General features: G+C 42.6%; 1 protein-coding gene across 2 annotated transcripts in view; it reads right to left on the bottom strand.

Annotated features, from left to right (window-relative positions):
• Nucleotides 1-292: 292 nt before the first annotated feature.
• The window catches only part of F13A1 (coagulation factor XIII A chain), a 70,256-nt gene continuing 44,054 nt past the window's right edge, over nucleotides 293-26,494 (bottom strand). Inside the window, exons 9-16 of one of the 2 annotated variants that reach the window (XM_009279171.1) lie at nucleotides 24,427-24,530; nucleotides 23,530-23,618; nucleotides 22,450-22,603; nucleotides 21,587-21,874; nucleotides 17,375-17,535; nucleotides 14,187-14,323; nucleotides 9,262-10,761; nucleotides 293-303 (exon numbers count right to left, since the gene is read on the bottom strand). In XM_009279171.1, coding sequence (XP_009277446.1) covers nucleotides 10,617-10,761; nucleotides 14,187-14,323; nucleotides 17,375-17,535; nucleotides 21,587-21,874; nucleotides 22,450-22,603; nucleotides 23,530-23,618; nucleotides 24,427-24,530 — 1,078 coding nt within the window. In that variant the 3' untranslated portion in view covers nucleotides 293-303; nucleotides 9,262-10,616. Of the gene's footprint in view, nucleotides 304-8,509; nucleotides 10,762-14,186; nucleotides 14,324-17,374; nucleotides 17,536-21,586; nucleotides 21,875-22,449; nucleotides 22,604-23,529; nucleotides 23,619-24,426; nucleotides 24,531-26,494 lie in introns of those variants that run through there. The other variant, XM_009279172.2, reaches the window with a different exon arrangement.

The raw sequence follows: 26,494 nt of genomic DNA, 5'->3' as shown, positions 1-26,494 counted from the left end.
ACGCAACACTCTTCCACCACCACACTCATTTTTTTCTGAGGTCTTAGCTCATTCTTTCTTCAAATACCATTAAATGCCGCTTTTCATAATTGCGTAATTGTTCAAGATCCAATCAAGCAGCACCCTATTTGACAAATCAACCCACTGAGTAAATTGCACAGTGGCATCTGGATCAGCAGGTACAAGTTGGGCTCTCATCAGTTTCTTTGACACAGTGGCAAAACCAAATCAGAAGCAGAAAGCCCAGAAAAAAATCAGAAGCAGAAATTATACAATCTGTTACAGGAGTTCCCAAACACAGGCCTGCTTAGAATCATGAAAAGTAGCTAAAGAAAAGCTATGTAAAATTATTGTTGCCAAGGAAAGGCATTCACTTAGACAAGAGAAGAAAAATAAACCCCACTTTCTTTTCAATCCAGACTGGCCTACTGAGATCTGATACCGTAGGTACTGCTGTGTGTGCTTCTTATTAACTGTATAGTGCTGCGCTTGCTCTAAAAGTCAGAGTCGCCTCTCTTGGTAGTTTTTGCTTAGAGACTGGGTAATATCCATTCCATGTTCAATACAGAAGATGTTCTAGAACAAATTCACACTGCTCTAACACGCTAAAAGACTCAAGCTATTGTTAATGGTATCTGGCCAAGAACTTACAGCTGATCTGCTTGAAAGCAAAGCAAGCCCATTCCATGGGGTTTGTTACTCTGCTGCAATATTGTCACTGTTATGACATTGGTTCTGCACAAAGTACAAGAAACCTAAAATAAAATGAAACAGCATTCACCTTAATACAATTAGTCCCCATACAAGTCACTTAGAGAAAATTGTTCTTAAAAGATTTTGCGTTTAATTTAGGATGGCTAGAAGTTGCATCTTCTGAAATGGGCAAAATAGGATTTCTGCATCTGTCCCAAACATTGCATGGCCGGCAACTTGGATGCCTGAGTTGGGACTTCCCAAAACATAGCTCACTTCTGGCTGCAATAAACCTAAACCAGCCCTTCCCAGGAGAGGAAGATATCTCTGTAGAGGAGTCTGGGCAGCTCCAGTGACTGTAGAGCCATTGAAGCTAATCCCCACACCTATCTCCAGAAATATGAATCCAATAAATTCCTAATATCAGAACTTTTGTCCAGGCAGCTGCCTAGTACCTCTCCTTAGAGGGGAGCTCCAGCTTTGTCCAAGGAGAAGAATGATACTGCCAAGGTGGAAAAATTCCTAGGCATTTCCAGAAGACTGGAGGGAAAGACAGAGTTTCTCATCATTTCCAGTCCAAACCCATAATGTCATCTGTATAAAGCACTTATTACAGCATTTTGAAGAAAGGAGGGAATTAATGGGGCAGAAGGCAAGAGAGATGTTCTTGCTACACAAGAAGGGGTGTGAGCCATAAAGTCCCTTTCCTGCTCCAGGGAGACAGGTATTTGACCACTCTTTGTTCGAGCAGTGACATAAAGGAACCAAGACTCACTTGGTGACAGGAATTACAGACGTCAGAAAGAAAACTGCATAAACAGTTTGCCTGCTGGCATTTCTGTGTTCTTGATACAGCCTCTTCTGCCCCTCTCCCTCATTATTGTCCCTAGTTGTCTTATTTTTTCTCTGGCAATCACTGTCTAATATTCAAAAATCACATGCAGGGACCTTTCAGCATTCTGTGCCCTATAGGAAGTAACAGCCAAACTGCTGAGTATAAGAAACATACAGATCAACAGCTAGCTTACAATGAAAGCTATTTTCTTGGGACTTTAAAAATTGACCAGTCATGGGGGGATCTGGTTGGGACTATAGGTTAGTGTATGGTGACAGTCAGAAATTTATTACTGACAAAAAGGCAATGAGAAGGATCTCCTCCTCCTACAAAGCATTGAGGTCATACTTCTTTAAGAAGAGCTGTAATATATTTCAACTGGCGTGAGGCAGTGGAGGTAGGTGCACTAGCACCCTGGACACCCCCAGCCCACCGTGCTCCAGGGCAAACACGGCACAGCGTGCGTAATACTGGAGTGGCCTCAGGGCCACACTGAAGAGGCAGACTAGGGATGGAGGGAGCTGTGGTAAACATGATGATGGAGAGAGAAGAAGCTGGTATCTTTGTCTGCACTAGTAAGGAGCTGAAGTACAGCAAAGATGAATGCAGTGTCTTTACCTGGTCCATTAGCTCAGTGGGGTTTTAGAAGTCCGGCTAACACAATGCTGAACAAACTAAATGCTGTTCCTCAGAAAAACTGATGTCTTACAAGAACATCCTGATGTCACACAGCTTCACTAGGAAGACAGCAATAAGACACTTTATTTTACTTTCTTATATTCCTGAGCCCCCCACAGTCTGAAGTCTGCTTTTTTATTTTCCCTTTTCCTCAAAATGATGGCTTTTCCCATTTGCCTAACCTTACACCTTCAGTTGTAACCACAGCTGGATGCAAGTTAATTTGCAGTTTGATGATGACACTTCCCCAGTGCTAAGTGTCTCTGAACGCAAAGGCATTTTTTTTCTTGGGCACCAGTAACGCTGATGAGGCCAACAGAGCTTTGGGAATAGGTTTTATTAGTTAAAAGCTCTTCCAGAGCTAGCTGATTGGAACACAAGTTATTGTTTTATAATGCAAAAACTGTGGCTACCTTACTTAACCAGTTGAAAGGCAGAAAATAATTCACTAGCATGTTGCAGTGGGGTTTATAATGGCCCTGTGCAAAGCTTATCTTAGTACATAAAAATGTCTTCCTATAAACTAAACTGTTTAGGCAGCAGAGGCTTTGGAACATCATTTTTATAACAGTCCCTAAATTAGCTCAAGTTGTTTGCTTTATAAAGGACAACAAACCCAACAAACTTTTAAGCAAACAGCAGGGTTAACTTTTACAGCTGCAAAGGGGATTTGGAGCCAGTGTACATGACCGATGATGTACATTGCATTTGGTTAAAAGGGGACAAGTTCCCAAAACATGGATCTTGGTACAATCACAAGCACAGATACAGCTAGATTAGTGTAAAGCTACTTTCAATGATCAAACCGGATCAGAGTGTGGCACTCTGTAGAGGGCACCAGGAATTTCTGCTGATAAGACACCAGACCTGTGGGAGACTAGAGATTTTTTCCTTCAAGTTGGACTATTAAGAGTTCATACCTTTACTTCTGAAGGTGCATTTTGACTGTTGCTTACAGTGTACAGTCTATTTGTGCCTCCTATAGGAGCGAGCGGTAGTGGTGTGAATACTTTTGTACCAGTACACCTACACAGGGAAATATCGAATGCTTCGGTGCTCCCAGATCGCACTGCCCAGGCGGGTCTTTGCCATGCAGCTGTCACAGATGCTGAGTTCTTGACCATCCCTCAGATCTTCTGACTAGGAACATGTTTTTGAAACAACAGCTTACAGTGCTTTGGTTCGCATCAGAGTGGTCTTGGAGCACAGATTTTTTTGGCTCAGTTTTGTCTGAAAGAGGGGATTGAAGAGTGCACCAAATGCTCTCCAAATGCTCATAACCCTTCAGACCACACGAACCCTCTAAAATACAGTGTAGCTATTGGGTACTCAACACCAGCTGTTTCACTCTACAGATCTGCTCCTGTTAAACTTACTAATGCAAATATAGCTTAAGAGTATTAAAACTGAGTTACAGCTCACTGGATTTACCCCTTACTCCACAAGGTTTTGGCTGTTCAGTTGTCTGAAGTTCACAGCAGCATTTCACTATTATTCTGCTGTTTCCAAACAGAAGAATTTTGTAATCAGATAAAACAACCTGAAGGGCACCACATAACCACTGTGATATTGAGACATATTTAATTTGAAGAAGACCAGAATGCAGATAACATTTAAGAGCATCTCAGAACCCTATGAATCTACATAGTGATGAAAAAATCAGCTGGTTTTCAAATGTTAATGCCCTACTCCTTATCAGCAAGTTGTTGCAGAAAGCTGACCCATGGTCTTTTCAAGGGCAGTCACACTGGTGGTTGTATGAGACAGTGGGGAATTTCATGAAACACCCCATGCAAAAGAATAAAATGTGTTCAACCTTGGCTGTACAGAGCTTGCAACCAGGGCAGGTTTTGAATCTATTTGTTTCAGCCACAGCTGGGTCCAGGTTTAACCTAACGAACCTGGATCCCAACAGACCCACATTCTCCCTGCACAGGTAGGCCATTCACTCATTAGCACTGTCCTTTCAAAATACAGCTGCTTAAAACAGCTGTCTTGTTTTTAAATGGTACTTAAAATGATATAATATTGGGAGAAGTTCAGAGGAGAGAAACAAGAATGATCACAGGCATGGAACAGTTTCCACACCCAAAGTGACTAACGTAGGACTCCTAAGTCTGAAAAAGACGTGATTTGGGGGAAATACAGTATAGAAGTCTATGAAATTATAGACCGCATGTTGGAGAGGGAAGAAGTTTTCCCTGACTCTTCCAGTACCAGAGATATATGGCATCAAAGGAGGTCAGTAGGGGAGTGAGGTTCAAAGTAAATATGAGATGGTTCTTCATATCTGTTGGTAGCACACCTGGGGAGCTCCTTTCCCAAACATCTGGTAGATGCTAAAAGCTAACAAAGCTGCAAAATCTCACAAAACAAAAAGCCACCAAAGCTACCAAAACAGGGAGACCACGTTGCATTTGTACCCAATAAGGAGGCTACTGTAGCATAAGCAAAATACCTGCATCTGCAATGCCACTCATTGCTACTACAGTTTTCACTAGACCAGACATTTCCTATTTCTCATGATCAGGGGTGTTATGATCCATTTGGATCGCTCAAATTTACAGGACAACATACTCTGTAAATTGAACTTTATTTTATGAACATGCTAGGAAAGAAAACAAACACTTCAAATAAGGGCTAGATCCCCTTTGTACAGACTAATCTAACATGTGAATTCACTGATTCATCACTTAATTCATGATGTTTCTAACTCACAAGTTCTCTAATCATAACTTGCAACTCGTGCCTATGAGCAAAATAGCTACCTAGTCGACAGCGAGAGCGCTCATTCTTCCTCCTCCATCACCTTGTGGGTGTCCCCTGTATCACACCTGGAAGTAAGAAAGCCTCACCAGTCTGGCTGCCATTGGATCTGCTTCAAAAGATTTTTGGGTAAGCTGATCTATTTATACCTTCCAGCTTGGAAGTTTGATCTACAGCATTTCCATAAGTTAGTGTGTTCTGAAGAAACTGTCATACAATCAATATGCAAGGATTATGGCTGCAGGAGACAGCAAGCTGCAGGTGATAACAGCTGCATAATGACCTCTAGCCCTCCCTGTCCGTAGCATCCTGCCTATGTGTTGCTCTCACTTTGACGTAATGGCGCTGCTCCCAGCATACATCAGACCCTAGTAGGAGCTGTGTATTAGCCAAAACCGGAGCAGGAGTTGAGTGAGCAGTTGCGAGTCCCTTTTATTCCCAGACTAATACTGCAGAGGACAGATAAACACAACCACATTTGCGCTGGGCTTCAGGAAAATGCCGAGCCCAGCCTGGATCTCCTCATAGTGCCCACTCAGCTGGTTTGCAACTGCTGACTGCCTCGCAGTGCCCAGGCTTCCAGCACCCAACCCACCTTCTGACTTTCCCTTCCCCATGATTTGCCAGCCTTGCAGACAAAGCTTGCTCCGGAGCCTAGCCATGGCCCTCAGCATAGGCTTAGACCTACCTGCAGAGGGGGTGAATCCCTGTGCTGCCAGCCCACATCCAGTTCCAGTGACTGCCAGGAGGTCTGCCTTCTGCCACTGCTGCCAGTATCTCCTGTTGATTCCCTGCATTAGGCAACACAGTCTTGGGGCCTTCCTCTCTTCCAGCTTGCTCTTCCTGACACCTGTCCCCACCAGAATCTTCCCTTTGCATTATTTTGGCCGTATTTTCCCTCTTTAGCATGAAGTCCTTGTTTTCTTTCCTCAATACTCAACTCAATTTTTTCAACCTTGCCTTTAAGCACTGAGTAAATCCCTCTCATCTGCATGTCAAAACCTGCTAGCTTCTCTCAGGAACTGTCTTGCACTGGAGGTGCTACTCCAATGTACATATCATTTCCCTACTCAGCACCAGCTATCACACCAGCTCCAATACATGGGACAATCCCTCTCCTTTCATCAACACTCACAGTATACTTTGACTTTCCTCTTTCATAATGGGGCTATTAGTTTTGGTTTAAACAAGCGCAGATGCTTTTCCCACCCCCTCTGACCTGGTCATCTTCCACCATCACCCAAGTTCAGAAGCTAGCACCAGCAGCCTCCACCTCCTCTGGGGAAACAAGGACAAACATGAAAGCAATATTTTGAGGAAAGGGTGGTATATAAGTCCCCAGCAGGAGAAAGGGGCAGGGGGTGTCACCCATTTGGCAGAGCATTTATCGATTAGTTTCAGTTCAAACCAATTATCACTGGCAGCACTAGTCATTAGAAAAGCTAATGCTGAGTCACATTCTCTGATTTTTTTTCTGCAGATAAGATGCTGCTATTGCTTGTGAAAGGTCACAGCCTGGTGTTACGCTAGCAACACAGGCATCAGGACTTGTCAAACTTTTTCTGTGCTTTGTTTAGCTGTAAGAGCAATTATCTAATGACCTGATGTCTACTACTTTGTTTTAGCTTTTGCTTTGCTTTATCCAATTGCATGGTGAAATGTTTGTCATTATATGTACATTTTGTAACTAGTAGACAGTAATAGCAGGTAGTTATTCTGTGTAGAATGAACTATTTATGACCCCAAAATAAAACGCAGCATAAAGGATCAGTAGCATGGGGTGATAACAGGGGCCCTGGTAGTACGGGTGTAGGACGATGTTGGAGGCCCCAGGCTACAAATAGCTCACCAGTGGTTAATTACTGGTCATCAAAGGGTGCAACCTTAGCAGGTGGGTAAGACAAATTTTAGGTGTAACAAAGGAGAACAAACAACGAGTACCAAACAAATGTAAAATGCATCATATATAGCAAATTTGGATCTACTGTGGAGTTGTGAACCAATGAAGAAAGAATAAGATGTGGTGTGTTTTAGTAAGCATGTAAAAATGACCTCGGGTGGATCATACGGTGAAAAGGAAGAAATTTTCAGTTGTGCTTATCCCAGCAAAGAGGAAGAGAAACTCTCCCCACTAATGTCAGACTCTGCTTGGTGGAGGACCTAGGACACTCATGACTTGCTGTTACACTTGCCACCACCTCAGACTGAGGACATCAGAGAGGCAGTGTAGTGGTGCCTATAAAAGCAAAGAAAGGGGACTATGCTAGAAAGTTTGTATCAATTTTACTTGATATAATCTGGACTATAACGGTTAGTATCATTGTAATAAAAATACAAAAATATAATTCCATCACCTAATTATCTCAGCTAACAATAATTCTTTGATTAGACTATTTTTAACAAGACTAGCAATATATTCTTCCTAGATCTGCAGGTAAGGTGTGTTTCCTTTTGCTCATAACAAGAGTTTGAATGTGACAAATTGATGGCAATTGAAGCAACCTGCTCCATAGCTTGGATGTAACAAGTTGATAACAAATGAGGTGTGCTTTCAGGAGTGTGCAGACTTGTGTTTGTACTTGGCTTCTCTGAGCTGCTGGAGTGTGGGATCTGTGGAGGCAGGGGTTTGATTTTGGACTTTTTCCTCCCCGGTCCACCTCCGAGATGTGATGTTTGTGTTGAGGACACAAGTTCAGCCCACTCAAAAGAGACCCTCCAACTCTTTTCAGGTTCAAAGATCCTCCAGATCTGGGGTTGCCAATCTGATCTTATTATTGATTGATTATTTCCTATGCATACATACAGTGCTATCACAGCACTCACTGCATCTTCAGTCAGATTTTACCCATGATTCATGTGACAGCCCATCCACAGGGTGATGAGTGGCTGAAATCCTAGAGGCCATCCTTGTTTTGTCCTTAGTTTTTTGTGAGCAGCTCTGTACAGAGCGACCTGGCTGGTAATGCCCAGGGCTGTTGACATCCTTGGCCTCTATTCCCAGGCGTCCTTCACAGTCATCACTGAACTTCTCTTTGCTTCAATATACCCCTCTATAAACTGTCAATAAAAATACTTCCTGTCTCGTGGTGAACGTCATTCAGCTTAACGACTGTTAGTAAAATGCCTTGGAATATTTAGCTGAGAAGCACACTTTAGAAGTGGGATGTAGGTAAGGTTTCATTAGGAGCATACTGGCCACTTAATGGACCGTGACACGTGAAAGCAATTTCCAGGGGAATCTGAGGATTCTCTTTGCTGGCACTGTGATGTGCTCTGGAAATTGTCACCTTCTCCAGTGCATTAGGTAGTCAGTTGTTAAAACAGAAGGAAAAACAAAGGCAAATAGTTAAACTGAACCTGTAATTTTTTTTTTTTTGTTCGTTTAAATAAAGATAGAGCTTTCTCCTCAGCACCAAAAAAAGGCACCTTTATTAACATGGCTCAGAAGGAAATTTTTTAACTTTTAAGATGCAGCAAGTGGTGTCTATAGTGCTACTATGTAGAAGTAGATCAAAATACAGAACACAAGACACAAGTGCAATCAGACATGCTTTATTTTAAATTCTTATTATACTGCAGTTATAAAAAGTCTGGAATGGAAAGCAGGTTTATATGCAAGAGCAAAAAATGGATAATTTTATTAGAAGATGTGGACTCTGGTAGGACTGCTTAATTACTTAACAGAGATTGTCACCTTGTGTTTGCAACACACTGTTCAGTCCCTTGTACCCCAGAGGACTTATATGGAAGACTTTGATGTTGCAGAGTTTCTAATGTGGTCACATAAGCTGTACAAAATGAGTGGGTGCCCATGCCTGAAATGAAAGCCCCCAAAAGTCTGGTGTTCCTGGATCCAGGGATATTCATTGAGCGTATGACGTGGTATGAACCTTTGCTTTGTTCCACATAATTTAGCAAAAGAGTAGCCTGCATTTCTCCCCCCCCCAGGACTTGCTTGTTTTTAACAGCTGGTCACAGGTTTTGCAGGAGGCAGTGTGTGGCAAGAAGAGGAGCAGAAGGCAAGTGATGTCCCTTGCTTTGTCACTAATGAGACCACAAAATGACACGGCCATACACAGTACAATAAAGCCCCAGTGTTTAATGAGCATGAGGCTCCTTTTAACTTCTTTGGAAGCTCAGTTAGCTCACCTGTGCTGTTTATACAGGACATGCTCTTACACACTGCGGCCAGGGGAGAGGAGTTGCCACAGCTTGTGGCACATGCATCTTTGCCTCGTGGAAAAAGATCCCAAGAAGGATTTCAGGGGAGATGAGAAATGAATACACACACACCCACCCCTGCTGCCCTAGCACAATGGGGTACATGGCTTAGGATGGAGCAGTACCTTGCATGGAAGACTAATGGAAACCACAGATTCAGACCAGCCAGAAGGTCCTCAAGGGAGGAGCGATGCCTTGGGAGGCCCCATTGCACCTCACAGAGGAATATACTGCGAGAAAGGCAGGAAGCAGACCCAGCTTGTGGAGTTTCTGACTCTCAGGATACATCTTTATTCCTTTTCCAGCTGAGCTTCCGTCCCTGTATATTCCTGGGGTTTCTCATGTAACAGGACTTCATTCTGCAGTAGCTGTGATTCCCGGGAACTTTCAGGCATGGTTTAATCTAAACTGATCCCCAGGTGGCAGCTCCAGTGCAGGATATTTGCTAGGCTTGTGGGGCTGGCAGGAGAAGACCCTCAGGCTGCCCCCTCCACTACTCTCTCCTTCACCCCATTTACCAGCTGGCAGATCCTGGAGTGCTCTGGGGCAGCGAACCCCACTGACACACACATGGGTGGGAAATGGGGCTACAGGGTGGGTTCAGGAGAGAAGAAAAGGCAGAAAAGGAGGAAGAGAGAACACATCATACACAGGAGATGTGACCAGGAAATGCAAGTTTGGTGTGATGAACTCTGAGCAGGAGCATAAAAAACTCTGGAATTTCATCAAGCAAAGGATGGGAACAGTGTATCAACAGCATATGGGGTGGGATGAGGGCATGAAATACAGGAATGAGTATGTGTGGGTGCCTGCACGCAGGAAAGAGTAAGAGAAAAAACATAGGGAAGCAGCAAGAGGAAACAAGGAGCGGGGAACATTCTGGAGATAACACATCCTGAGAGATGCTCCCAGCAAAGCGAGCTCTCCATGAACTGGAAAATTATAACATTGTAAGATAAAGCAGTCCCTTTAGCTAGAAATACCTGTTTTTATTGCAGCCTGAATGATCTACCATAAGGTTGTGTAATTCAGTCTAAGAATTTATAACACTGGGTTCTTTTTCTTTTCCTTTTCTGTGAAATATCAGGCCTTAATTAAAACTAAAGTTCAGACTTCTTTGGTGAATGGAGCTTTTCAGATTCCCCTGCAGCACTAATGCAAAAGACCTTAAATACAAGTGAACTATAGTAATAATATGGCCTAGAATTGCCTTTGATTACATGTATCTAATTTTAAGTCATTCTTTATCCAGGTGTTTTTTCATGCTCTCCCCAGTCTTACCACTTAGTTTTCCTTATCAAATGTTGTTCAGCACAAAGATGACCAAAATAACAATAAACAGATTTCAACTTTTTCCTCCTCCACTCCCCCAACGTGATATTTTGAAATATAGCTAAATGAGAGATGAAGGCAGCACATTGGTTCATGGTTTCTGAATCTGGACGTTCAGCTCACCATACACATGCCTCAAAGCATCACAATTCAGGCTTGCAATCAGCTTTCGTAACCCTGGTCGTTCTGGGATGCATTTTACTTCCCAGATCAAGGTAGAGTTCATTGGGATTTGCCTGTAGGGAAAAAGGAAAGTAACAATATTGTGATCAGTCAGCCAATGCTCTCAACCTGACCCACAACTGGAGAAACTGAAGATGGACAGTACAACACATCTCAAATTTTTTATGTTTCACTCAATCTCATAAGTGCGCTATAAATTATTCCCTCCATCTTCTATTCCTCTCAGAACTGACTCTGACAAAACCTTTTCTAGCTTTTCCTCCAGGCTAATTTTAAATTTCCAAAATGAATCCATTTTCTTCTGCCTCCTGTCACTTACTCTCACAATCACTTTCAGAATGATCTTTTTTATAGCTAACATATTTTTCTACTTTATGTTTCACTCAATCTCATAAGTGCGCTATAAATTATTCCCTCCATCTTCTATTCCTCTCAGAACTGACTCTGACAAAACCTTTTCTAGCTTTTCCTCCAGGCTAATTTTAAATTTCCAAAATGAATCCATTTTCTTCTGCCTCCTGTCACTTCCTCTCACAATCACTTTCAGAATGATCTTTTTTATAGCTAACATTTTTTCTACTTTATAATTCCATTTTACCTGTTTATTATAGTCTATAGCCTGTTGGTGATTCCTTAAATGGTTAAATAAGTCTTTGTTATGGAGTGTCCAGGGCATTCCCATGCAAACCTGATGCAGTGCTGAGGAGATGCTGAGACCCTCGGCGAGCTCCTACCCTGAGCCACCCTGCCACGGTCGTAACATCAACAAATCTCCTCACTGGCCACTTCAGATGACTTCTTCATGTCCATACAAATAAGTCAAAGTGTTCTTGGGAGTTAGCAGTTACTCTTTTACATTATGTATGACTCTTGATAACTCATACTATAAAGCAACTCTATTCTGTGCTGCTCTTGATTTTCAATTTTTGCTACAATTAAGGTGCATGGAGAGCCTTGAGTATTAGGTTTCTGTGTTTTCTCAGTGCTTTCACTACATTCTGTGTGCAGATTTTGAAGGCTGATATTGTTTGATTGATTATGTTTGGGGGATGTCAGGATACAGCTGCTCCAAAGGAACCAATGGAGAAGGTAGTGTAGTGGGGAGCTGTTTGTAAAAATGAATGTTCTTTTCCTCACCATTAAGTAAGAGGATTATCAATTTAGCCAGTGTTCTCATCTCACGTCTATGGTATTCTGCAAGCAACTGAATAAAGTGAGAGTAAAGTAAGCCTAAACTTTAGTCACTATTTCAAATTTTCATCTGGTAGGATTTGGCTCTCAGATGCCATATCCTATGCCAGGGTCAGGACAGAAATGACTGCCCAGGCTTAGCACAAGCTGCCACAAGACAAGAAACCTTAATTAGCTCTAAATGAGCTTTGACACGTAGAAACACCTGAAGTGACTTACCTGCTAGTGTGAATGCATGCTTGGCTGAAATCCTTTTAACACTATCCATCACTGCCTGGTTAATTCTCATTTGTCATGCAAAGACTATGCCCCACGTAGGAACTGATGCTGCCAAAGGCTTTTCCATAAGTCATGCTCCTCATCTGTCTGAGGCTAATAGCTAAATCTCTCTCTCTCTCTCGTGTCTTTATGAATGGTCAAGACTGAAGCCCCCAAGCAACATCATTCCCAGAATAATGTTGTATCAGCTGGATCACACATACCTGTTTTGTGGAGTCACCCAAGTGATACAGAAAAGCTAGCTTAAAAATACAGGGAGGTCAAAAGTCTCATCCCCACAAAGAATTGCAAAAGCCACATCCCATATGTGACAGTCCCTGATGGACAGGGAAGCAGTGGAAGGGTGGGGAAAGCCTAGAATAGGTTTAATTCTCTTTGCAAATGGAGTAAAGCAACCCTAATCTGATTTTTCCTGGGAAAAAATTCAGTGATAAATGGTTCTACGTAATATGCTGAGCCATCACTGCACCAGAACCATTTATCACTCTGAATGCATGGAGGAAAATGTGATTATTATTTAAATAAACTACAACTGCCCCCTGCTCTGTCCTCTGTGTGTATAACCTGCAGCCCTCAATCATCTCAGAGAAGTTAAATCTTAAAATGACTAAGCTGATCCATTTCCATTTTAAATGATGCCAAGAGCACTACTGAAAAGGGGAAAACATGGTGACTTGACGGAAAATGACGTCTGTTCCGTGAGTCATTTTTCTCCCTAACTTCTGTGCCTTTGATGCACCTGACAACTTCTTCATCCTTGAAGGTGAGAGCAGCCCACGGCAGCTTTTGGATCGAGATGGATGCAGAACAACAGGGGACGCTGGCACGGCTGGACAGCAACGAGGGCTATTACTGCAACTTGTGTAACTCCTGTGGACCATGCTGAGTCATGTTCCACAGCGTCTGTGACATACCACATGCACAAAGCAAGCACAGTATGATGCCCTTTCACAGTCATTTTTCTATCCAGCTCCACTCTGGAGACTGGTTTTGATCTTTTTATCCCCGGCCCAGATGCAATCAGGCTCAGACCTCCTGGCTGCAGATAATGCTGACAATTTATGCAGCTGCTGAAGCACAGGCAATTTTTCAAACTGCTTTTGCACACACCTGGGGACCATCAGCTCAGGTAATGATACATAACATTGCTTTGGCTGCCCAAGACTAAGCAATGGCTGCAAAATTTTCCAAGGATCCCAGATATATATCCTGGAACTGGCTAATGCTGAGCTTATAACACTGAACTCAAATGGAAAGAGGGTTTAGGAAACAACTTGCTTAGCATACGGGTACCACTGTGTTGGCATGAGGTGCAACTCTGAGTATGATGAAGGTGGCTTTCCTTTTCCTCAAACTTGGGAGCACCCTGTGTTAGGAACACACCTCTGTGCCGGGGCAGCCCTCTGCAGTGGTGCTACCAGGGGGAGCTGTGTGCTCGCACACCCACTGTAGCCATCCCAGCGGGCTCTGCTGCATCCAACACACATTTCATGTCTTGACATAAGCTTGCAAAGATCATCTGAGGTACCTGAATGTCTTGTATAATCATGATTAACATGAATGGAGAAAAGCCCTTTTTGAAAAACAGCACAGGACTTGATTTGCACATGCTGAGCGAATGGCAGTAAACACTTCATGTGTAGGATAAATCTGTCTTTCTTTCTGTGATAGCGGCTCGTAGGTGCTATTGTCAAGCGCTAAAAATAATGTAATACAGTGAAAAAGTAAACTCAGGCTGCATTAGCAACTACCCACAACCACTACCCCTTCCTCCAACACTGGTATTGAACGGATGAAATGCTCTCAGTCTCTCTCCACAGTCTCTCTGGACAGCCTGACTTCTTCTGACTATTGAGACCTATAGCTCCCCTGTGTATTGAATTTTAAAGTAAGGAGAGTGTGTCTGAATTGAATTACTCAGCGCAGCATTAGTTAAGTGTCTCTTGCAAGCTTCCTCCTGTGAGCAAGCAGGGGATGAACTCCCAGCTAGTTGTGCTTTCTTCCCTACCTGAACTCCTTTTTCATTGTTCTCAGCACACCGGGTCCCTCGAGGCGGAGCGTGACATTGTCCAGGGTTTTTTTCAGAGGATTGGTGAATTTCACAGTCACAGACATTTCTTTACCAGCTACCGTCTCACCTTGGGTCTGCAAGACAAGGAAAGGACAATGCTCCACAAGCCGATAATAATAAAATGCTCCATGGTGAAATCTGTAGGGTTAAATACACAGTACTTGCAAAGAAGGAGAGGAGGGGGAATGGAGCACACAGCAAAACAGCATGAGGCAGAGAAAGCCTGGTCAGAAGAAAATTGTTGGATGGGCCCATGGGTACCACTGCAGATTTTTCTACCCATTGCAACTTTCCGTCAAACCACATGGCAGGTCAAGAGGCACGCCCTCATTTCCATAGAAAAAACAGAAATCTGTATACACAGTCCTGGAGCTGAGTGTCCAACTAAGGGCAAGTCCAGCTGAGGGGGCCTCTCTCCCAGATTCTGTCCCCCTCCCCAGGCTCCCCACCAGCACTGAAGTGCATGGCCTGCTCAGGACGTAAGCTCTAGAAGAGAAGGGCAGGTCTTATTACCTTAAATTAGAAACACCTTGTCACATTGCTTGCACCCCCCAAAATTGTTGTGCCCATCTTCCCCTGCCTTGCAACCACCTCTTGTGCTCTGAAGGGTTTCTAGCCCTGCGAATGCGCTCTACATAGACCTGAGAGCCAGTTGTCCTCCAAAACCCTTACATAGCAAAAAATCAATACATTTTGCACTGGAAAATATTAAACTGCGAGACTAATGAGCAGCGATCTCATTGACCTCCACGTGTATTACAGTACACAGCTGAAGGGATCTGTCTGTCCCTTCAGATCAGTGCTGGTAGTACAGCTGCCTGGAAAACACCTCCAAATGAACGTGTTTTTAAACAGAGACTACATGCATGGGGATGTTGGTTTCTTTCCTCTAGAAACACAACACTTCTCTCAGAATATAAAAGGCTCAGGCAAGGGTTTTCAACTTATGGCTGGCAGATCCCAGCTGGTCCATGGACTACTTTAAAGGGCCTTGAGAAAGGTAACTAAGAAAAACAAGTATCTTGTCGATAAATTTAAAGTGCTACGCTGGGGTATGCAGCCCTACTGCAAATTTTTAAGGAGTATGACAGTTGCAAAAAGCTGGAACGACTCTGGTCTAAGGGATCACTCTGCACCCAATACCGATATATTGACTGGAGTAAAGAATGAGATACTCACAGGTAAGCTCTCGACAGTATTTGGCCACCTGAATTTGCAAAAAGACATCAGTGACATTTTCAGAAGTCCTAGCCCAATTAGAGGTCTTATGTCCTCCTTATTTTAATTGCCCATTTAAGATCACTGTTACATGGGAGGATTCAAAATCATGCTGAACTCCCACACATAAAACTGAGACCATGATCTGTATTTGCCGAGCTTATTTTTGTAACCTGGTCTCAAGCTAAATTAGAATAAGGTGTAATTTCCTACACTGTTAACTCTGACAATCTCCTTAGACCAACAGAGAAAGATCAAAGGTGTATCTGAAGACGTAAAGGTGTATCTGAAGACGTGAGGGGAAATAAGTTTTTTCATTCTTCTCCCTTACTCTCACATTAAGAACTCCAGTCTGCCAGTCAAATTCAATGAAGAAATCTGACAAGAAATCTAGGGAGATAAGATTCTTCGGATTTCTTAAAAAAACAATAAAGCAAAGTTTCCTATATAAATACATCGGTATATGCACATGCACACATACACACACACTCTCTTAAAAAAATCCAGCTATTAAAATTTCAGCTTATTTTTACGCATCACAAAGAAGCAGAGAAGAGACAAACTCAGTTTTACTAGAAGGCATGGTTATTGGACAACAACCTCTCTTATATACTAAACATCCTTTCTTCATAACAGCAGGGAGGATAAACTATTTTGAAGCTGAAATTTGGGATCCTGTATAAGATGTTCTGTTTAAGTATTGAATTGAAAGAACTCTCTACTTTCAAAATTTGATTATTGAAGACAGGTATTTGAAGTAGATTTTATCTGTCTTGTTTACCTCCTCTCTAGAATGCTCAGTAAACCAAAAAACTTTTATTTGAAAATACCAATAATCTGATCAGATCATAGTGACATTTCTGTAGACCATGAAATATTTTGCAAACTTCACTGTAGTTTTGATCTACATTTTTTAAAAAGCTTTCTCTGCAGAAGACTGCTGTTTCAGATTGCTACATATATTATTATATGGAAACATGAACATTGGTTCAAATAGATGTACAAGGAGGAAAAGGTCTATAAACTTAGATTTCTTTCGAAGTCCTGAATTTTAGGGAGCTGCATTCATGTTTATGTAAAGCTTCCTCAACAGGTGTTCTGTTTTGGGGTTTTTTTAGTATTAGGAAGAAAAGCAGATCCAAATGACATCATTCAAAGCAGATGAAGGCTCAGCGCTTTTGAAAATAAGGCAATTTATTTGGATGCCCAGTTATGAATTGAGAACTCTAAATCTCAGCCCTGCCTTTGCCATATGACATAGGGTTCTTGTCCTATCACGAACATTACACTTCTGCATTTTCATAGGTACCATGCCACCGTCTGCAAAAATGCTTGAACTTTCAGGAAACTCCACTGACAGTACATTCACACAGTGGCAGCAAAACACTGAAATCCTGAAAGCATCATCCTCAATAGATGCTGCCCATCCAAGTTTGGAGGAACTTTCCACAACAACTGCAGAAGCTTTCCAAGCGAATTCACCTCAATAGCAGCGTCCTTCATTCTTCAGCCAGAGGCCTCTGTACTGTGTTGCTTTAAATACAGTAGGCTTCTGAAGTAAAGACTTGAGTGACTTGAGTGAGTAATCTCTCTTACCCTTTGAGTTTCTCCAGCTTTCTCAGATCTTTTCCCCTCCTTCCTCCACTGAGATCACTACGGCTCTCTACTACCAGTGATGCTGTCAGCTTCAGACTTCAATGTAGGGATACTCAGTACAATATATAACATACCTATACACCCTCGTACACTCCAGGCAGCTGCTGCTCTATAAGGTCCATATTAGACTGAAGGTCTAATGTGTGCGCACGCACACACACACACATCCCAGAAGTCAATGTGACAGCCTTGTAGAGAACAGCCCATGTGCAGCATGGTGGTTGCTCCCCTCCACCCCAGCCCTGAGCTACCTTGATCTTCAGGGTGGGAATTTCCAGGACTGTTGCCTTCTGTGTGGCCAGAGTCTTCCCTGTTTCATTGATCCGCGCCGTCACAAAGAAATGAAAGGAGGCTTGGTCCAGCAGGTCACTCAGGTACTCGCTTGATTTGATCACAACATCGAAAGCGCTAGCTGAGGGGAGAAGCAGGAAAGAAAAAAAGGTATCTGAAGCAATCTAATAGCTAATTGCTCCTCCCATCATGGCCAGTGCCAGTTACATGCGTGCCTTGGAAAAAAAGGTGGCCCACCACCAAAGAACGACTTTCATTTTTTTGCCCAAACTATCTTCATTTCTTTACCTCACCATTCCCCCTCTTATCTTGCCCTCTTTCCATTTAGGCTGTGAGCTCCCTGGGGCAAGGGCTGGGTTTGTGCACAGCCTCTGCCCAGTGCCCGTCAGCACGGGCCCAGGTCACTGTTGAAGGTTTCTAGGCATTACCACAAAATAAGCGAGAAGCAAGACTAGCAATAAATAGCCAGGTCCAAAGCTATGCTTTTGGACCAAAAGGTCCAAACCTTTTGAGTGTCACCCCTGTAAACATTTGCTCTTTCACTTTATTCCTGTGCTTTCTCTGCCCCTCTTCCTGGCAGAGGGATGCCACCAGGGATGTCACCAGAGCAGCCACTGGGGGCTGTGAGTCCATGCAGGCTACCTGGGAGACCACCTGCTCTCCAGGACATGTCTGGATATCTGCCTTTGTCCTACACTGGACTTGCCTGCAAAATTTAGCAAGAAGGTCCTCCTGTCACCAGCATGCCCTCCAGAGAGCTTTCACATGCTCCCTGACAATAATTATTGGAAGGAACAAGTCCCCCTAAGCTAGATGGTTGAGATGCAGGGAATCGTTAATTTTAACCATATTGAACTGCAATTCCCAGGCCAACAATGGTGTGAGAATGTGATGCAGAGAAGCAAACCTGCTAACTAAGTGACCGGGCAGAATATATAGATCTGGAGCTCTTGCTTCTATAAACATTCATTATAACCCTAGTAAACATATCAAGATCTCCCATCTGTTAACTATGATTATTACTGTTATCCATTATTTGTATTTTACCTGTGACACACACCGTACACATTGAGATAACTGAACTCAGTTGGGTAAATGACATTCACCCCTTATCACTCTTTTGATCTGCCCACATCAAAACCAGTTCCTTGATTTGGTTTCAAAGCTATTCCCTTGGTGACCACCTGACCTGGATTTACCAGGCCAGCCTTAAATTTACTTGATGTGCTCCCCCTCCCTCCCTCTCACTCTGCATCTCTTGTAAAAGAATTTCCCATAATGCCCCAAACTGTAAATTATAAATCAGGCAAGGTATTTCTCATCTGTGTAAAATAAGTAAGTAAATAAATAAATAAATTAGTTCCAATTGAAGAGAAATTTACTTTACAGTGGAAGGAAAGATGAACTTTTCTGTTTAAATTTAATCACCACAGGAAAATAAAGAATAATAGACTTCCATTTCCTTAGCACTGGCTGTGCTGGTAAGCTGCCAGAACCACTTACTGCACCTGGGAAAGCCAAGGGAGACACAACACCGAGCTGCCTTACAGCCTTTTAAAAGAAAATAGAAAACTAAATATAACCGAGTAGATGTGAGAGCACCTTTGAAGACACTGGAAGGTTTAAGCTATTCAAATCCTCAAAGATGTTTTCAACCCACACAATTCCTTTAATCATTATTCTGAAAATCATGCATTCGCTTTCTGTTTGAAAATTTAGTTTGCGTCATTCTTTCAGTAGCATGAGCTTGAAAGATGCTTGTGACACATCTTTGTTATATTGTAATTTTTTGTTACCTCCAGATATATATATACACACTTCTTGCCATGAACGAAGCCTACAAATTCTGCCTGAGTGCCTTGGAAGGTATCCTACCATCACACCCCTGACAGAGCATTCTCACACAGTTACAAATCATCACGCTGCCTCCCTTCATACACCGTTCCCGATTGTATGCGTACTCCTTTCCAAGGCAAAGCCAAAAGAATTCATGTTCAAGTTTTATGTATCACCTTCATAGATGGCATAACTGGTCAGGTTTTTTTTGTCCTGTTGTGGGACAATGTGCTCCACAAGTCAATGACTGTAGCTCAGCTATAAGCTAATTTCCACCTTGAAAGGTGGTAATACCTTAAAACATGTCTCATCACAGAGACAGTGATGGGGACATACTTTTGGTACACATGCAAAAAAATTCATGTTCTGTTCTCTCTCATCCCTATCTCTAGTCTGTGTTCACTTGCCATAGGTCAATTCAGAGTTTCCAGCACAGTTTCAAGAAGCTTTTTACAAACCATTTACTTAACTTAGAAAAAAAGAATTATGAGCTTCAGTGATGCTTATACATCATCTGTTCATTTCATTTCTTGCACAGAGGAGGTAGATGAGCCTCAAAGCACTGCAGAAGCTGTGTTTCAGGTAATAATACCTTACACAGACCTTTGATGCAAGAGCAAGACATAAGACTGAAATTTCCCCTGTCAAAGAAGTGGCACAGAATTTATACTGAGCAGTTGAAATTGATTTTTTTACTGTACCTAGCCAAGTCTCCAAAAATTTTTGCAGTATTTCAGATCAAATATTTAGTAACTGATGCAAGCCAATATAAAACCCCACACTGTGTTTTGATAGACTGTGTTGGAACAACCCAATGCAACCCAGAGTCAGCCAATTTCCAGACCCCTTGCAAATGAGTCAGGGGGTTAGAAAGAACCAGCAAGCAGCTGTCAGGGCTTTGTTATTGACCGGAGATAGAATTTTTATTAACCTTCACCTGTAGATCCATCTAAGTGGACTCCTACTTTATGGAGATTAATCAGCCCCAAATCAAAATGTGCAGTTTTAGATGATGGTCTAAGAGGAGGATTTTTTTTCACGGCACAGCAGGAACCATGATTCCACAGACGCTTCTCACTAAGACAAAACCCGTCCTCTTTGAGGAGAGAGGGCTCACAGTGTCTCCTGAGCTGGGATGAGATAGACAAGATAGATGAGAAAGCTCAGAGGTCAGCTAGGGTTGCTGTGATCCAGCACCAGACCCAGATCAGGAGGCCCATTCTTTGGCCTCCCAAAGTCCTGCCACTCCTGCTGCACTCAGCAGAGATTGTTTTTGCCCAGTAGCAGCGTCAAGAAGGCAAAATCATTGCTCCTGACTTTCTCAGCAGGGAACTCAAGTAGAGGACCCTCTGACTTAGCCTCCGTAAGAGCACGTTCTCATCACTTTTGCTGAGCTGGAGGCACTGACCCAAGAGCACAGGCCTGTCAGAAGAACAAGTGATTGGCAGTCACTTCTTGCTGGAGAAGCCAGGGATCTACAACCAGCCTGCTCCATAGTGCTTTGGAGTACAACAGGTCCTCAACACTCGCTGACTGTTTTCCGAATGGGGCTGCCATGGCTGACAGGAAATAAATTGGCTATGTCCAAAATAAAAAAGAGGAACATCCCTTTTCCCTGCTTTGAGCAGTGCAAAATCCTGCCTTCAGGTGGATGAGCTAGGCTGCCAGGAACTGCTCTTCTCATGAGGGAGGCAGGATCTCTCTACCGCATTCCAGAGGGCACTAGGAAAAGCAAACACTGTTAAGATAACTCACCTTTGGGGTGCCTGCCCAGCTGACAAATGCCCCTGCTCCATAGCGGCACATTCTAGTTACAGATCAACTTTTTAGATCACTGTAAATATAAAATCCTGAACCACCCAGTCCTCTAAAGCCAGATGTGCACTTGGACCCACTCAGAGCTTGTCAGCTTCTTTCAGGTAAGACAAGATACTCACCTTTTTGTCCCTGTAAACGACACCCTGGGGACCAGAACTTTCCCTCACTTGCTGAGATACTGCTAGGAGACTAAAGGTATGAAAAATGATACCTTGCAGCTTAATACCTGCACTCCTTTGCTTTCTTTTGTACTAAGTAAGAAAAATTAACAATTCCCAGACATGCAGCTTGGTGTAAGAGAGCATTATGCAGGGAGCAACAGCCTGAAGAAAACAGCCTCAGCTCTAAACAACACTGGTGGCAGGGCCAGAGTTGGGAGTGGAGCCTCCTGATACTCAATACAGTACCCTTCCCCTAGCTACTAGAATTGGTTGTACCCATGGGTAGAGACACTGGTGACAGTTAATGACACAGAGAAAAAAAGCTAGCAGGTTTGAAAACAACTATGCAAGTCTTACATGAAGAGGGTTCCAGTTTTGCACTGAAAGAGTGTTTCTTGAATTCATTTTTTGTGACTCCTGTATAAAACACTATGTTGCCTGAAAGGTATGTCGTAGCAGTGTAGTAGTTGTGACTTTTGTTCCTGAAAGTTATAGTGACTTTAAAGTCACTGCCAAGGACTGCTTTTTGCACTTGGAAGTCCATGTCAACATCCGTCTGTGGCTGATACATGGTATCTTGTGTAGTTTGCTTTTTAACACCGTACATCACAGCAGTCTCAAGAGCCAGTCTCTCCTCCTCTGAGCCTAGAAATGAATGAAAATCAAATTTAGAAGAGAAACAGGGGTACTGCATTAGCCCACTCACCGATCACAAGGGTGCATCTTCCATAGTTTGTGGTAGCTGAAATGAATGGATGAGGACAGTGAACCTTCCTGTGGTGAAGTTATTATTACAGCTTCACAACTTCCAAGTAAACTGGTCTTAAAGATTCAAGCCATATCAGATAAATTGACCTAGCTTAATTGATATTAATGGAGCAACACTGATTTACTCTGTGCAAACATCTGGCCTGAGTAAGAAATGTCTAAACAGCTGCACAGAAAGCTTTGAATTGTTTTGAATGCTTTGAGTTACTCCATGACCACCCTTTGTTTTCACTACAGCTTACTCAGTCCAAAGCATTTCTGAGTAGCAAAGTCTGTGCTGTTATTAAGTCATCTGCAGTGTTTCTGGGATGGAGTTACAAATAAAGAGTTCCAGAGGGCACCTTGGCAGCTTTTCATGCAGGTCCTTCAGTGCCAGAGGTCTGTAAATCCACCATCCAAGATCTGACTGAGGTAAATCTACATCGGTACGGTCCCACCCCATTTCAGGTTACCTTCTTGGAACTTGTACTCTTCAGTAATCTCCATCATTCCATCACCCCCGACTTCCTTGGTCACAATCAACTGCCCAACATGGGTTGTGTCAATTTTTTCTATCACTTGGGTTCCATTTTTCTCCCTTCTCAAGTAAACAATATCACTATTCACCTATAAAATTAAATGAAAAAGGACTGAGATACATGGAAGTAGAGAGAGGAAAAGAAGCCAGCCTATCTCCCCTCAAAACAATGACACGTTGACTTGAAGTCCCACTCGCATTGGAGTCCCATGTTTAAAATTAGTCATATGCTACGATAATGACTAGATTAATTTTAATACTTGCAGCTCCAGAACAACAGACAGTGTAAACTTGAGTAAGCTACAGAGATACTGTTCAGACTTGGGGAGCGTGATTACACATTCCTTGCACCAAAAAGCTTTAGACCATAGAGCTATAGACAATTCAATTAGAGAGAGAATTGCTCTACAGCTGCTGCAATTCTGGGCACACCAGCTCTGGTGGTGCGAGAGGTTAAAACTCCAGACCAGGCCCTCGCACTCCTCATGGAGATATTGCCCTCTCAGATTTGCCAGTCAAATCACCGATGTGAGCTCTCCTTGACCACTGCAGCCAAAATGAACATGGTGAGCAAAGACCTCTTTAAAATCACTGCGTCCGTTTTGACTGAAATAAGCAAGGGAGCCTTAACATAAGCAGCTTTGCTGGCAAGCCTGAGAAGCAGGTAACAGCTAACAAGGGATGAAGATGAGCAGCTAGAGCTAGTGACTCATTTGCCAGCATAGCTGAAATCTGGGAAGGATAAATGACCACAGCCTGAAGTTTCATCGGAGCCAGAGTAGCTTTTACTGCTTATTACATTGGTGAGCGGAGATCAGAGAAATCTCTGTCATTCATTAGAGCCATATCACACCTACAGGCCTGCATGTCAAAACATAATTATGAGATTTTTCTTTGACGTGGAGTATACGTGGAGTAACTTCTCAATCCACAAATTGTAGTGGAGCCTTATCTTCTGTCTCACCTATAGTCCCACCGATACCACACAATGCACTAAAAATTTTCAGGTATGTACCTCAGCATAGACAAAAGGAGCGTCAAATTGGAAGCAAACATGACCATGTTTAATGGCTTGAACTGAGGCTGGGCCACACCTGTACATACCTATGGGGAGAAGAGAGATAAAATGAGAAAATAAATTAATTAAAAAACATGTGAAAATGTTCTATTTTCTCAAAGAAAAAGAATTATTGGGGTTTGGTGAACTCTTTTAATAGTTTACAGGAACTCCTGACCAAGAAGTGAAAAGCTTACTTTCTGTTACCAGCTCTCTAAACAACACAGACTCAAGTCTGAAGCAACCTAACGGTTCGGTACCTTAATGGCACCGTATAGTCCACTGTAAGTCTCAAGTGCTTGAAACGCAGTTACAGCTGGTTTTGGTTAAAGCAGATAATTTTGGGAGGGCTCAGTTATACCACAGACTGAGAAAGATCTCACTGCAAATTTGCTAAGAATGTGTTTTAAGAACTGGAAAATTAGGGACTGGAAAGAAATAGCAGTGGCTTTTCACTTTTTCTCTCCTGCCTACTGCCTGCTCAGGAAGTTTAGTAAGGGCTGCAGACATAAAATGAAGGAGAATTAATTTGATCAGGCTCCTGTATAGGTTACCTAAAATTTTAGAAGCCATCTTTTGGCAACAGGGCTACATCTCTTCTGTACCAAGCAGGGCCTTTCTCATGCAGGATTTTGTGCATGTGCATCATGAGCAGTGTTATAAAAAGGACAGATTTATTTTAGAGCTTAAAACAAATCAGGAGAAGGCCCTGAGCACAGGTGAGTGTGGTTATCTGGTGCAAGAAGTTGTCACTGGCCATATGGTGCCACTGGCTCAGCTATCGTCAGCTCATTGTTTGCTATAAAGAACCCAAGCGCTAGAAAGAGAGCTAAGGAGGACTTCAAGAAATATTACCATCACTGGTTTCTTGGGGTGTCCCATCAACAGCCTGCCATCCTCCAAAACCAACAGGAAGATCAGGTCTGGTCATCCAAGCTTCATTCCAGCAATGATAGTTCCTTAGACAAGAGATGAGACCAGAATATTAAATTCTTGGAAAGAAGCATACAGACCAAAACAAACCTGTGTATTTATGTCCTGCCATTGCTTCAATAACAACATTTGTCAATTTAGGGGTGAAAAAGTTTGCTCTTTTTAGAGAATAGATTTTTAGGTCTAAAAGTTTGGTACCTATCTGTTAAAACCTGAAGGCCACAATCCTTCATTGTAGTTTCTTGACTGCAAGTTGAAGAAGCTTTTTGATTCTTCTAATGTGTTCTGAATGCAAATGTCTCAGAAAACTTTCCAGTGTTTGGAGATTGTTGGGGTATATGAAGAACTACATAAACTACAATCCCTTTCCAGCCAGACACCTCCACTTCAGTGTGCCTGCTAAAGCAAGCTTTGAATCTTCTTCAAGCCATTGAAGCATGGTCTGCTTTATAACTATGAAGACTGAAGCTTTGGCACCTCTTCTCAAGAGATTTCAGGATCAACTCCATAACATACAGTGTGTAGCTTTGTTTTCACGGCTCAAAACAAACATGTTTAGCTGGTTTCCATGTTGGTTGAGAAGAAGACCCTGCATAGGCTTTAGAAGACTATCCTCATTGTGGATTCCTTATAAGGTCTTCTCAGTGTGTCATGTCAATGGAGGAGGTCAGATCTCCTAAAACATACAGCTTTCCATAAAACCCACCTACAACCACTGTGGGCCAAGTCTTGCCTTTAGGGCCCAGAACAGTATGCCAAAAGGTGAATTTCTGAGTGGTTCATCTAGGTGCTCAGGGTTGAAATGCCCTCACTTGGCTGGATACTCATGAAAAGAAAAAAACACTACAGCACCATCACAGTCTGCCCAGAATATTTCAAAGATGAGCAGAAAAGAAAGACAGATCTTGTAACTTCCTGCAATGCTACTGGCGCTCAAGGGAGAGCACAAGCAAGAACAAAAGACAATCTAGGAAGAGGGTCTTGCAGTAAAGCCAGCAAAGTGTTTGAATTTCATTACTGCAAAAAATAAAAGAAGGAAGGAGTAGAGAAAGAGGCAATTTTGCTTGCAAATTATACATATCCTACAGCAGATATGAATAAAATTACATCTGTGTAGCTGCTGATACAGCCCCTAGTACACGTAATGATATTAGCAACCAAAATGGGGATTGTTAAACTCTGACCATTTCATTAATAATAGGTGAAAACCAGCCATGGAGCAGAGTCGGAAGGATCTGAGGCTTGTCTAACAAGACATTTCAAAGTGGAAATGAGGGCTTGGATCAGGGTATGAAATGAAATACCATTTCATTTGAAAGCTTGTCCGTTAGGAGAGTTAATGAAGCAGCACTACAGAAAAAGGAATTATTCAAGGAAAATGATGCACACTCAAAAAATTTTTGATGCTGCTGAGAGTAGTCAATGCTGAATCATGCTCGCAGAGCTTTGCTGAGGGCTACCAGAGAATGAGGATGCACTTTATGGTAGGTGGGTTTTTGAAAACTGTTATGCCGACATGTGAGAGAGACAATCCCTGCCCTGAAACCTTCACTGGTTCACTTTGAATCAAACTCAGATGTGTCACTGGCTTTGTGTTCTGCGAAAGAAGAACCTGAAGAGCAGGCAGGAAGGGAGGATGATAAAACCAAGCGGGGGATAACAGTGCGGAAAATGGCAGCTCTGCTTCAATTCTGTAATTAGGTAATGCAGTTTTTTCTATATTTTTTTCTATATTCATCCTAGGGGACAGGACCTTTCTTACTGGTTTCTATTGGTGTAGTGTTGGGAGCAACAGGACGGCAATTTTTTTAGGTCTGCTGCCATGCAAATAACAAATACACTTAAAGATATTGAATGAGTATCCTGGTTTCAGCAGGGATAGAGTTAATTTCCTTCCTAGTAGCTGGTACAGTGCTGTGTTTTGGATTTAGGATGAGAAAAATGTTGATAACACACCGATGTTTTAGTTGTTGCTAGGTAGTGCTTACAC

Source organism: Aptenodytes forsteri, unplaced genomic scaffold, assembly GCF_000699145.1.
Source record: "Aptenodytes forsteri isolate BGI_AS27 unplaced genomic scaffold, ASM69914v1 Scaffold81, whole genome shotgun sequence".
In the NCBI taxonomy this organism is placed as follows: domain Eukaryota; kingdom Metazoa; phylum Chordata; class Aves; order Sphenisciformes; family Spheniscidae; genus Aptenodytes; species Aptenodytes forsteri.
Note: the sequence above shows the minus strand (reverse complement) of the source record. Positions and strands in the feature narration are given on the sequence as shown.